At 58.0% G+C, this 13103-nt stretch overlaps 1 protein-coding gene across 3 annotated transcripts in view; it reads right to left on the bottom strand.

Moving 5' to 3' along the window:
• Positions 1–12943, bottom strand: part of RAB40C (RAB40C, member RAS oncogene family) — a gene marked incomplete at its 5' end in the record, with an annotated part of 29913 nt that extends 16970 nt beyond the window's left edge. The window contains one exon of one of the 3 annotated variants that reach the window (XM_082361585.1): positions 12562–12943. In XM_082361585.1, the coding sequence (XP_082217711.1) occupies positions 12562–12943 (382 nt within the window). Of the gene's footprint in view, positions 1–11585; positions 12000–12561 lie in introns of those variants that run through there. The other 2 variants (XM_082361586.1, XM_082361587.1) reach the window with 2 other exon arrangements.
• Positions 12944–13103: the final 160 nt, after the last annotated feature.

The raw sequence follows: 13103 nt of genomic DNA, 5'->3' as shown, positions 1-13103 counted from the left end.
ACCCAGCTGTCTCGGGCAGCACCCGGCCAGGACCTGCAGCCTGAGCATTCAGATTCCCACCGACGTGTCCCCGCCGGCTGGGTATTCACAGCGCAGCACCGGTGGCTCTCGCTCTGTGCCGAGACCCTGACCCGCCCCGCGCAACGTGTGGGCCCCACCCTCACACCACGTTTTGCAGGGATGCTTCCACCTTGTGAATCACAGGAGACTGTGTTGTTTGTTCGGAATTTTAACGAGAATTGTTCACCATTTTGGAAAAAAAATCACATCACCCACAGTAATACCTATATCAGGTACATTTTTCTTGTCACTTTCTCAGCATCTAGTACAACTGTCCCCAAGCACTGACTTGCTTAACCACAAACGACCTTACGACATCTCACTGCACCCTTTTCTTCCTCCTTTACGTTACCGACGTATGTATACGTACGTGTGTGTTTTAGTTCCTAGTGTGGGTAGAACAGATGATCTACTAACTTCACTCCTTTTCAGGACAGTAAAGGGGATGCTGCAGAGCACTGGTCCTGCTGGCCTCCTGACCCCGTTTCTGCATCGCTGGCCTTGCACCCAGCAGGGAGGAGCTAAGCACCAAGCAGCTCGCCAGCTCTGGGAAAACGTGACAGGCTGGAGAGGCAGGAGCACTGTAATTACCTGGTTGCTGATGCTGCCGCCTGTGCAAGAGGTGCTTCAGAGCACAGACTCAGAGATGGGGGAGGTAGAAGGAAGAAGGCTACCAAAAAGGTCACTCAAGTTTCATCTTTCCTTTTTTTTTTTCAGATTTTTAACAAATATTTTCTTTCTTTTCTTTCTTTCTTTCTTTATTTTGTTTGGCTGTGTTGGGTCTTCATTGCGGTGCACGGGTTTCTCATTGTGGTGGCTTCTCTTGCTGTGGAGCACGGGCTCTAGGCGTGCGGGCTTCAGGAGTTGTGGCACGTGGGCTCAGTAGTTGTGGCTCACGGGCTTAGTTGCTCCGCAGCATGTGGGATCTTCCTGGACCAGGGCTCGAACCCTGCATTGGCAGGCGGATTCTTAACCACTGCGCCACCAGGGAATTCCTCAAGTTTCATCTTGACAGCTGCCCACATCCTAGTGATTTGGGGAGTCTACCAGGCACCCCCACGGGCCCCCCGAGACAGGGACACACAGGAGGAAGGCTGAGAGCTGGGTGGCACTGACCAGAAGGACACACCCCTGTCTTCGCAGCCTCCCACATTCGGGCATGGGGCGTCTCCACCTGAGTGGGGCATCCACGGCCACAGCGCCAGCCTGTCAAGGACAACCTGACCTGGTGCAGAAGCCACGTTCCTTGGGCTCCTTCTCTCCCGCACGGCCAGTCCTCCCTCAGGAGTCACACTTCCCACATCTGTTGGCACCAACTCAGAACAAAAGACCCCTAGAAAATTCATCTTCACTCCACCCCTAGGAAATTACAAGGTAATCAGGGCAAAGGGAACAAACCAAGTTAATTCGCAGCTTCAGCTCGTGTGTACAAATCAAGACTGCAGATGTTTTAAAGCCTAGTTCTCCATCGCTCCTAGGGAGCAGGAGCCAGTCAGAATGAAGACCACTAGGCACAGCCTGACTGACCCCCAGGTGGAAGCATTTCCCACGTACCTGTCCAGGCTCAACTCAGACCCACCTGCAGGGAATGGCAAGGAGGGACGTCCCACCACACAGCACATCCCCCAACCTCTCTTCTGTCTTTATGTCTGTTCAGTCAACACTAAGTGCCTAACCATCCAGCTACTTTCTAACAACATGAAAAGCCACAGGACAACTTGTTAAAAATTCATAACAAAGAACAAAAACTGAGTGATAAAAGACTGAGTTAGGAATGAAAGAGAAAATGTTAATCAATGCCTTCCTCTGCAGTATTAAATCCAGCACCTGAAACTGGCACGCAGCTCCCAGGCAGCATGGCCCCAAGCACACGCCCTCACAGGCAGCAGGGGAGCCCGCGGTTTCACGGGGGGGCTGCAGACGCAGCTCGGTCCCCACGCTGGAGGCGTTGGTCTTCCAGTAGAGCTCCCAGACCTCGCCTCCTGGACCCAGTCAGGCTCCCCATGCATTTCCAACACGAAGCCAACGCACAGCGTCAGGGCGCTGTTCCCAAACCCAAGACAGGCAGCCGCTGTTCTTAGTGCTACTCCTTAGGGAGGGAAAATAAGGTCTCGCCAAGTTCCCAGAGACTGACAAAAACAAAAAAATGTCTAGGTCCTCTTGGAACCAGAAAAAACTTCCAGCGACACAGGCAGACACACAGAAGTGTCTGGGACTCACACACTGCCGTGCAGGCAGCCCCAGGCTAAGCAGTCCTCCTGGACATGCCTGACCATCCTTTACGCGTCCTCCCAAGGGGGAGGCCACAGCACAGGCCTCTGTCAAGGCCACACACCTCGCACCACGGCGTGCGTGGAGACAGAGGAGGGTCTCAGAACAGTGTGCGGGCACTAGCAGGTGGGCACAGGTCCCGCCTCCCGGCACTCCCACCCCAAACATGCCCCTCCCGAGGGTAGTGCGAGCTGAGACTGGCTTCTGACCCTTGGAATAAGGCCGAGTGACGACGTCCCTTCCGTGATCACGTTGCACGGGACTGTCCTGCTGCTCCATGAAGCAAGCCGCGCCGGGGAGAGGCCCGTGGCCAGGAACGGAGGGTGGCCGGCTGTTGCCAACAACTACATGAGCTCGGAAGGGATTCCGCCCCAGCCCACACCTGAGCACAGTCTGTGAGAGACAGAGGCCCTGTGAGGCCCGGCCAAGCCATGCCCAGATTTCTGACCCACAGGAACTGGGCGCTAGTAAGTAGGTGCTGTTTTAGGCCACTCAGTTTGTGGTATTTCTTGGTTGGGTTGAATTCCACAGACTGGGACTTCCAAACAGCAGACATTTATCTCCCACTGTCTGGAAACTGGGAGTCCAAGACCACAGCGGCTGCAGATTCTGTGCCTGGTGGGATGGCTTCCTGCTGTGTCCTCAGGGGCAGAGGGGGCAAGGGAACTCTCCAGGATCTCTTTTACAAGGACAACAACACGCCCTCCTGACCTGATCATCTCCTGAAGGCCCCACCTCCTAAGACCACCACCTGAAAGTCAGGTGTAAGTGTGTGAATTTGGGGGGGACACACTTTCAGTCCACAGCAGTAACTAATCCTGGCAGCATCTTGCAGAAATGCAAACGTGCACTCCTCCGACCAGCCTGTAAATCCCTACCAACACAAAATAACAGAACCTTCATCAGGCTGTGGTGGGAGAGTCCTAGTCCCTGGAACCTGGGGACATGCTTCCCACAGGGCAGAGGGGCTTTGCAGATGTGATGGGTTATGGGCCTCAAGAGGGGAGAGGACCCTAGGTTACCCGGGTGGGCCCAATGTCATCTGGAGCCCTCAGAGGTGGGGACCCTTTGCCGGCAAGTCTGACAGATTAGACGGAAAGAGGGTCCTGACCTGGCTTTGGAGGTGGAGGAGGGGGACATGGTGAAGAGTGCAGGTGACCCTGAGAAGCTGGGACAGCCCTCTGTTCACAGCCAGCAAAGGAACAGGGACCTTGGTCCTACACGGTGACTAATCACTACACCTACAGAACAGTAAGATGACGAGGAACAGCAGCAACACAGAGGGAACGTCACAGCATACCAGTAACCGATGGTATTCCCCTCAGCATCGTTCTCTATTATAAACAGACTCAATACAGGCTAAAAATCCACCCACTGGGAGGATTTAACAGGAGGTGATCCACAGGATGGAATGCTGTACGGCCCTCAGCATGGCGAGGACGGAAGCAGGATATAGAGCGAACACAACTCTCATACCCTCCTGATGGGATAGAAACTGCTCGACTGCTCTGGACCGCTGGGTGGTATCTACTAAGGCTGCACCTGCAGCCCAGCAATCCCCCCCTCACTGCATCCCAGACAGAAACACAGACACTCACTCACCAAAAACACGTGTGAGAATTTTCACAGCAGCACTACTCAGAGTGACCCAAACACGGAAAGTCTCCCAAAGCCCACGTGCAGAGTAGATGAATACACTGCCGTCCTCACACGTGGAACGCTGCACACAAAGGAGGCATGAACCACAACTACACACGGCGATGTGGCCGAAGCCCACACGACACGGGGAAAGAAAGAAGCCACACACAACTACACACCGTGTGGTTCCGCTCATAGAAAAACACCAGAAATGCAAACCAGTCTGTGATGTAAAGGTCAGCGGTGGCCAGGTCTGGGGCAGGGGGCATAGTCTGCAAAGAGTGGAGGGAGGGCTTCCCTGGTGGCGCAGTGGTTGAGAGTCTTCCTGCCAGTGCAGGGGACACGGGTTCGAGCCCTGGTCTGGGAGGATCCCACATGCCGCGGAGCGGCTGGGCCCGTGAGCCACAATTGCTGAGCCTGCGCGTCTGGAGCCTGTGCTCCGCGACAGGAGAGGCTGCGACGGTGAGAGGCCCGCGCACTGCGATGAGGAGTGGCCCCCGCTTGCCACAACTAGAGAAAGCCCTCGCACAGAAACGAAGACCCAACACAGCCATAAATAAAATAAATAAATAAAATTAAAAAAAAAAAAAAGAGTGGAGGGAGGTGATGGCTTCTCAGGTGAGTGCACCTGTCAGCACAGCCACTGAACTGCAGGCCTGACACAAATACAGGTTCTTGGTTACATAAATTATACCTCAATAAAGCTGATTAAAAGGGAAAGAGGCTGATGACAGCCAACGCTGGCCAAGACGTAGAGCTACAGAACTCTACGTGTTGCCGGTGGGGACTCAAAATGAAAGGTCACTTCAGGACCCAGTCTGACCACTCCCTGTATGGGAAGCAGACACACACATGGCCAGCAACCCCACTCCCAGAGACACGTACACACGAGGATTTGTGCGTTTGAATGTCTCATGTCACTGAACCAGACACTTACAAAGGGCCAACATGATAAATATGTGTATTTCTCCACCAAAAAAAAATTTTTTTTTAATTTTGAAGGATTTGTACAAGAATGTTCATAGCAGCATCATTCACAGTAGCCAAAATCAGGAAACCCAAACCATACTGATAGGTAAATGGACAAACAAACCAGGTGCCTGCGTGCACAGGAGGGCCACCAGGGATAGGATGGCACTTGCTGCAGTATGCGAATGTGAATGGACTTGCTGAGATGAACGAGCCGACGAGAAAGGCCATGCTGTATGGTTCCACTTATAGCAAGTGCTGGCAAAAGGAACCTAGAGACACAAGAAGCAGGCCAGTGGGGACCGAAGGGGCACAAGAGAATCACACCTAACGTGCTGACCACGCGGATGTTCTAGGGACAAGGACGATCTGCTGGCTCCAGCACCTGCCCTTCTCCAGAGGGGGCTGGCACCACGGGTACATGTGCCAGCCTGCCACCAGGGCTGCTCAGGAACAGAGAGGACACAGAGGCACCTCATACAATTCAAGACGTCCTTGTACGCTGGCACGCGGTATGGGGAGCAGCAGCTCGAGGGTGGTTTGTGGGCTGGTTTCCTCAATGCCTTAAAAACCACGCCAGACCAAACCAAAGCAAAAGCTTTCTGCTGTCCATAAAGAGCAAGCACACTTTGCACACAAAACCTGGCGAAACACGGATTATAAAAACAAACAAACAAACACAACTACTCATAACCCCAAAACTCAAAGGTTACCATTAACATTCTCCTAGATTTCACTCGATTCTGTCCTCCATCTTACATACATTTATACACTATGTAATTCGACATGCTTTTTTTCCCACTTAACAAGAAAACAGAGAGATTTCCCCATATCATTGAATATTCATTAAATATTGTTTCAAACCAGCATTTTTAAAGGCCCTATAATATCTCACTCTACAGATATACCATATGTCCCCTGCCAGACCCCTGGGCTGCTTCAAGTTTTTCCCTGCCAGACCCCTGGGCTGCTTCAAGTTTTTCATTTTTATTAAAAAAAAAAAAAAAAAAAGCCTTGCTTTTCTCCACTTGTGTCCCCTTATGTTCCCCAGGATAGACTCTTGATCACTTCGTGGAAAGGGAAGTGTCTCACAGCTTTGGACACAGGCTGCTGAGTCCCCCAGCAAGACGGCAAGCGCCGTCAGACTTGCTCTGTGAGGAGCTCCCGGGTGAATGTTCCATCCTGCTGGATTTTAAGGTTAAACATCTTCCCATGTATTCTTCACCAGGACCTCCTCTCTGAAGGGTCTGTGTGTTGCCAAGTGACTTGAAGTAAGGAAGATACTCCCAGCAATGACAACACGACCAAGCTGTTCCTACTTGTTGAGGGGCCTCATCGCCGCCGACCGGGACCCAAGCCGTGTGCGCAAGACTGTGCACATGTGTGTGCGTGCGCATGTGTGTGCCTGCGCATGTGTGTGCCTGTGCACGTGTGAGCCAGTGAGCGTGGACCACGCTGAAAGGGGCCTCTGCCGGCCACACCGCACCGGAGCCCATGCTCAGGGACACACCTCCTCCTGCCCCAACTATGTCAGCAGGAAAATCAGACTCAGCTCCCAATGCACGCCAGAAGTTTGAGGACCAACAACATCGGACCCAGGAAGAGAGAGAGGCCTAAACAAGGGAAAGCAGAGATCAATGCAAAACAACTGGCTAAAACTAGGGGACTGCTATAAGCCACACCAGCCCAGGGCTTAGCAGGCAACGGCCAACAGCGGCAGGTGGGCAAAGTGGCCAGGCAACGCTGCTGCCGAGTTGGAGCTCCCAAACCCTCCGCGGTGGTTTCTGGACCTAAACACAGACCCTCGGCACCCTGCTAAACATCTCCGTGTTCCAAGGCTGCACAAAGCATCTTACGTCCCTGTTATCAGCCCTCCCAGCGAGATGTCGCACAGACCTCATCTGCAGGCACCCACCCTACCTCTGCCCAGGTGATGGACAACCACTGCCCGGGAAGGTGCAGGCCGGCAACAGCTCAGCTTACACCCCAAAGAACCGCTTCAGTCCCAGCGCGTCTGCCCAACCCCAGGGACCACAGTGCTGTGCTCTGATTCACAGAACACACCGGGTGGCCTCCCGGGCTCACAAATATGTGTTTATCACCAGCCAAGACCTTTGCCCAGGGGTGGCACTGACTCCCTCGCCCAGACCTGGCACCTGGCTGCCTGTGGAGAGCCGGTCCACGTCCAGGGCTCGGGCCTTCTCCACTCTGTTCTTCCTCTCTGGGGATGGGGGCTTCCTCTCTGTATGCTGGCTTCCTGACACCACACCCTCTGCACTCCTTGGCTAAACCTTGGTTAGACCCCTCCTCACTTTCCTTCCCTCCTCACGATTCTGGAAGCCTGTCTGCCAAGCAGCCCTCCTCCTGTGTGAACAGCTTCCCTCTTCTGAGTTCTAGCCAAAGGGCCGTGAAGAGCCGAGGTTGCCTGATCATGCCCCACCGCCTCCATCAGCATCAGTTTACCCCATCACCTCTGTTCCCCTGTCCCTCCTCTACCTTCTGAAAGACGTAAGTCCACAGCCAACGAGGTCCTGGACATTCTGACCTCCGCAGAAAAAATCGTGCAGCACTCTGGACACCGGAGTCTGCCCGTCACTATCAGACCCCAGTCATGACCAGAAAACCTAGGTTACCACCTTACCCTCAGAGTTCAAGTTCACTTTATTCACTTTTATTTCCCAGCTCATTCCCAAAGGACTTAAAGGGCCCACCTTCCCACATTAAGGGTGACCCCGCACACCCGGTTTTGGCGCGGACGGCCCCACCTCGGTCTCTGATGCCTGCACTCAGTTCCAACGCCCTTCTCCCGAGCGCCCAGGGCAGTAAATCCAGGCCCACCCGCCACCTCTCCCTCCCTTCGCGCATTCCTTCTGCAGCTCACTCCAAGCCAGGGTGCCGGACACTGAGACCTTCCCCACTTTCTCCAAGCGCCTGATGGACGACGCCCTGACTGATGTGGCCCCAGGCCCCACGACACCCTGTAAGCGGCGTGTCCCCACACTAGATGCTGCCCGCTCCCCGGCCTGGCTGCAACCCCGCCTCCTCCTCCTCCTCCCCTGCCCAGGCCAGGTAAGTGGCCAGCTCTTCATGGACCAGCCACCATGCACCCTGCCAATTCCAATTCAAACACAACAGCAGCCGAAAGTGCCCCAGGACCCTTCCCACCTGCTTCCCCACACCCTCCTAGGGTTTCCTTCCTGAAACACACTTCTACCTGATTCATCATCCAAGACACAAACGCTCTTGCTGATGGGAACAATGATATCATGTGTGCACGACACAACACAGCAGTGTTGCTAGGACCACGCAACCCCTCGAGGGAGACCAGCTCTGCGCTGCCCGTGCCTGCCACTGAAGCCTTCGCTGTCCTCTGCTCAAACTTACGGCATGTGCTGAAAGCTGGGGAAAGGCTTCTAAAACTGAAAATATTCTAGCTACACACTTAACTACTACCTGAAAATCTAGCAAAAGCCATGCCTATCCAAATTACAAATCAACGTAACTAGCATAATCCGAAGCAGGTACCAAAATCCGTCCCTCAAAGCCTGCCATCCTCTTGTGTAGGGTAGGTTGGTCTTTATACCACATGTAGCACATGAGTACCTCCCACAAAGGGGCAGACTAGAGAAATCCCTCCAGGCGTGCAGATGGGTCTACGTGTGGCCCTGTCTGGCTTCCAGAAACTTCTCTGGAAACTGGTGGTTTGCTGTCCTGGTTAGTGGCTGACCCTGGGCACTCTTGGGGCTCTGCTCTGCTGGCACACCCAGGAGAGAGACAGGCAGAGCAGGAGCACTGCAGTGAAGTTAGAACAAATGGGCCTTGGTGACTGGTCCCAGGCCCCAGAGCAGCGGGAGGGGCCCCAGGACCTGGGACAGAGACGCCAGGAGGGCAAGAAAGTGCAGGGAGAAAAGAAAGAGCTCAGCTTGGGAAGCACTGAGGACAGGAAGTGCTGGAGGGGAGGGTTGTGGTCATCAGAGAGAGAAGCCAGGCCCAGGCCCAGGGTGGAGGCGAGGGTAAGGGCCCAAGAGTGAGTGGTGAGAAGGGGTCACCCCCGCAACTACAGTGCCGGGCTCCTGGCAGCCAGACTCTAACTGGGGGAGCTCAGCGCCCAGCTGCCCAGCGCTGCCTGAGCCTCGGTTCTTCACCTATAAAATGGGAGGATACTGGTGCCTCGTCCAGGGTGGTGGGGAGGAGAGGATGAGGAGTGCCTGGCACACATCACATTTGGGCCCACACCTCACCTCAGAACCTGGCACCTCACAGAGGAAAGGCAAACCCAAAAAAATCACCCAGAAAAATGGGTGAGATCCAGACACAGGCACCCAGGCAAGCACAGAGACAGAGAAGGGACTGGGAGGGGTTGCGTGGTGACCATCACCACAGGGGTGCCACACCAGGCTGCTCTCTGCACCTCCCGTGTGCAGCTCTCAAGCTCGCACTGGGGGCAAAGCAGTGGAGAAAACACCAGGCGTGCACAGTCCAGCACGAGCGTCTGAAGATGCAGTTTCCCTTAGATCTGCACTGAGGACAGAAACCAACTTCCAGCCAGAGAAACACCTGGAACTGTCCAGGGACATGGTGACGCACTGGCACGCTGGGGCGCAGGCACACAGCATCACTGGGTCCCAGAAACAGAAACAGCCAGCAGGCCCCACAGGTTCAGGGCAGACCTCCACGCTGGCCATGCTTTGTGCACACCCGTCACAGTCACCTTGATCCTCCAGCCATCAGACCTCCTTCCTTCCATCCCCCACGCCCTGGGCTCAAAGGAGGCGAGCTCCCACCAACACTGACCCCGAGGAGTGGACAGCGAGGATGGAGTTATGCCCACTCTCTAGCCTTCCAGGACGTGGGCACATCAACCACAATGTGTTTTCCTGTAGGCCCCCAACCCTCCACGTGAAGACTATTGGGAACCAGGGTGCGGAGGATGGAATTGCCTTAACCGAGGCTGTTCACCGCCCTCGGTAGAGTGGGAAGGGCCCAAGCATGGCAGCAGAACGCTTCCTGAGCTCCGAGGTGCACCCGGAATGCTGCCTCGGTGCCAACACTAGCCCGGCGCCCCAGGGGCCCACCAGCATGGAGCAGTCTGGCGCTGCGCTGGGGAGAAGCTGCTTCCAGAGCCTGGCCCGCCCTCCTGCCAGCTTCCACCATGCAGACCCCTGCTGCCTGTGCTCTGAGCCTAACTAGCCAGTGGCCGGCCCTCAGGAGCCTCGACAACGACGATGACGCCGCCGCCACCACCGCCAAGTCCTGACGACGGCAAGTCCTGACGCGTGCACAGATCCCTCTCCTCAGACCACTACTGGGTATTAAGAGAAAAGAAATCAGAGCTCCCGAGGGGAGCAAGCTGATGCCCTGACCGAAAGGACTGTCTAAGAGGGGGCTCTCCTCACCGTTCCTGGCAGACGGCCCTCCCGCTGGCCCAGGTCACTATGAGTCCCTGCCGTCTCCACCACCTCAGGCAGGCCTCAGCCCTGCTTCGGTCAACGTGTCACAGGAAGTGCAGCAACACATCACTCCCCGACAGCAGGGACAGGAGGCAGGTCCCCCTCTCCACCTGTGGCTGTGTGTCCCCGAGCACTCGCCGCACCCGGCTGGAGGACCCTCGGAAGCAGAGATCACGTCCTGGGAAACCGCTGCTGCCCTGATGGAGCCCAGGCCCTCATGCTCTGCCGGACACACACCGCCGGCCTCCTGGGCGCGGGGCTCTGGAAAGCAACAGCACCTCTGGGGAGGCAACTCAAGCGTCCACCATCTACACCTGGAGAAACACCTGGCAGTGGCGGCGAAGGGGCCGGCTCAGCCCCGGAGACCTCCCACTTTCCCTCCCGCCCCTAAAATGAACCCAAGGCCCTGCTTTCCCGGCCTTCCCTGGGGCTGGGAGCATGTGCTCGGGGAGGCGGCACAGCCCCCAGCAGGAAGGGTGCTCGGCCAGCCCAGGTAACCCCACGACTCTAACGAGTCCTAAAACGAAAGGGTGGGAAAGCAGCGCCCACACTCTCGGCCGCTACAGGCAAGCAGTTTAGCAAACAGCCGCCGCTGGCGGTGGTCAAGCGGGACCGACAACAGCCCAAGACACAAAGCCACAAAGGGTGTGCAGAATGAGGATGCCAAGAAGCAGAATTCCTCAGGAAAGACAGCCCAGCCAGGAGCACGAAGGTCCTTGGGGAGAGAGGGCCCGTGAGCCTGGGAGGGGCCGCAGGGCAGGGGTACCGGCCACAGGGCCGCACTGGCCCCTTCAACCGCAGAAGCTGAGGGGAGCTCAAGCAGGTGCCAGTGACGGGTATTTGCTGTGTATTTTGGCCACACGTCCAGAAATCTGGAGAAAACGTTTAATTCCGTCAAGAACGGGCATCTTCCTCCAGCACTAGGCATTGATGCTCTAAGCCCTTAGCCAACGGCTTGCCTTTGAGTACACCCAGGTATGCACACCTGATGTGGACCCGCGACCAAAGAAAAGCCCTTCTTCCTCTGGAGACCCGCGGCCAAATCTCCGCCCCCAAAGAGGCCGCGGGCCCCAGAGGGCCTCGGCGAGCTCGGGTCGCTGCTCCCCCGGCCCCCGCCCGGCCCCGGCCCGAGACCAGGCGGACGGCAGGTCGCCGGGCAGCGCCAGGTGCGCGCAGCGGCCCGCCGGCCGGCCTTACCATTACTGTAGGCGTACGGGGACTCGGCCGCGCCGTCCTGCAGGCTCTCCAGGATCTCACCCTTGCCCACGTCGCTGTCGCCCACCAGCAGGAACTTAAGCAGGTAGTCGTAGCTCTTGACCGGGCTGCCCTGCGTCCCCATCGTCGCTCACGCGCGCGCGGGCCTCGCCCGCATGCCCACTGCGCCGCGGAGCCCAGCGGCGGAGGCCTCCAACCGACCTGCGGGCGCCGACGCTGGTGAGCGGGACCTGCGGACGGCGAGGCCGCCCCGCCCGCACCTGTTCCACCGCCCCCGCCTGGCCTCTTCTTGCTCAGCCTCAGCGCCGCCGCCGCCGCCCCGCCGCTTCCCGCACGGCGCCGCGCAGACCCACCGCCCCGCCCCGCCCCACGCGCCGCCATTGGCCGCCTGCCACCTCCCTTCCCGCGACCATTGGCCGTTGCCCACGCCCGTCAGCACCACTAGCGCCCCAGCCCCCTCCCCGCTTCCCAGACTTCGCTGCGAGACCTCCGCTCGCCCCGCCCCGTCACCGCCCCGCCCCCACACTGTTGCCATAGGTCACCCACCGCCCCCTTCATGCGGCCATTGGCCCGTGCGCACGTCCATCACAGATGCCCCGCCCCCACCTCTTCCCACGCAGCTCTGCGAAGCCTCCGGTTGCCCCGTCCCATCGTCGCCCCGCCCCTCCTTCCAGCCGTGGCCATTGGCCCTTCGCCTCCCGCTTCCCAGAAACAGTGGTCCGCCTGCACGTCCGTCACAGCACTACCGCCCCCGCCGCTTCCCGCAGAGCATCCCAGACTCACCAGCAACCCTGCCCACTGCCCCCGCAACTCCTCGGCCCTCGCCCGCCCCCTCCCCTTCGCCATTGGCCACCGCTGCCGATCTTCCCAGAGCCACTGGACCGTCCGCACGTCGATCACGGCCCTCTAAGCCCGCCCTGCTCACCCCGAGCTTCCCGCCCCCTTCCGAGACGCTCACCAATCAGGAACTTGGAACTCCAGGTTGTTTGCATACGCCCCCTTCCTTCCGCAGACGGAGAAGGATGGTGGCGGTCCCCGAGTTGAGGTGACGCGGCTGGGTCCAGCAATACTGAAACCCCTAGAAAGCTGTGGCCGCTGCTCCCACAGAGACCCCGGAGAGGACAGCGGAGCCCACCCGGAACAGCGCTCTCGGAAGCCGCTGTCCCCGCGGCGGGGGCGCGGCGAGGGCGTGGGGGGGCGCGGCGAGGGCGTGGCGGGATGAGGGCGGCCAATCGGCGCTCAGAGTGGCCGGGGAGGCGGGACTTCCGTTCCCGCGTGGGGGCCGGGGCCGAGGGGGCGGTGGGGTAAGCTGGGGCGCAGGGGGCGGCGGGGTGACGCATGTGTGCTGGCGCAGGCGCAGGGTCCCCAGCGCGGCGGCTCTGCTCTGGCCCCTCGTCTGCCCCCCCCCTTGGGCAGGGCCTGCAGGTGACAGCGGGGCTCCCAAGGCTCGACGCTGCGGAACGTCGGGGTCAGCGGGCTGGTGGTCCTCCAGCTCCAGAG

The sequence above is a fragment of the Balaenoptera borealis genome (assembly GCF_965194805.1).
Source record: "Balaenoptera borealis genome assembly, chromosome: 16".
NCBI classification, from domain to species: domain Eukaryota; kingdom Metazoa; phylum Chordata; class Mammalia; order Artiodactyla; family Balaenopteridae; genus Balaenoptera; species Balaenoptera borealis.
Note: the sequence above shows the minus strand (reverse complement) of the source record. Positions and strands in the feature narration are given on the sequence as shown.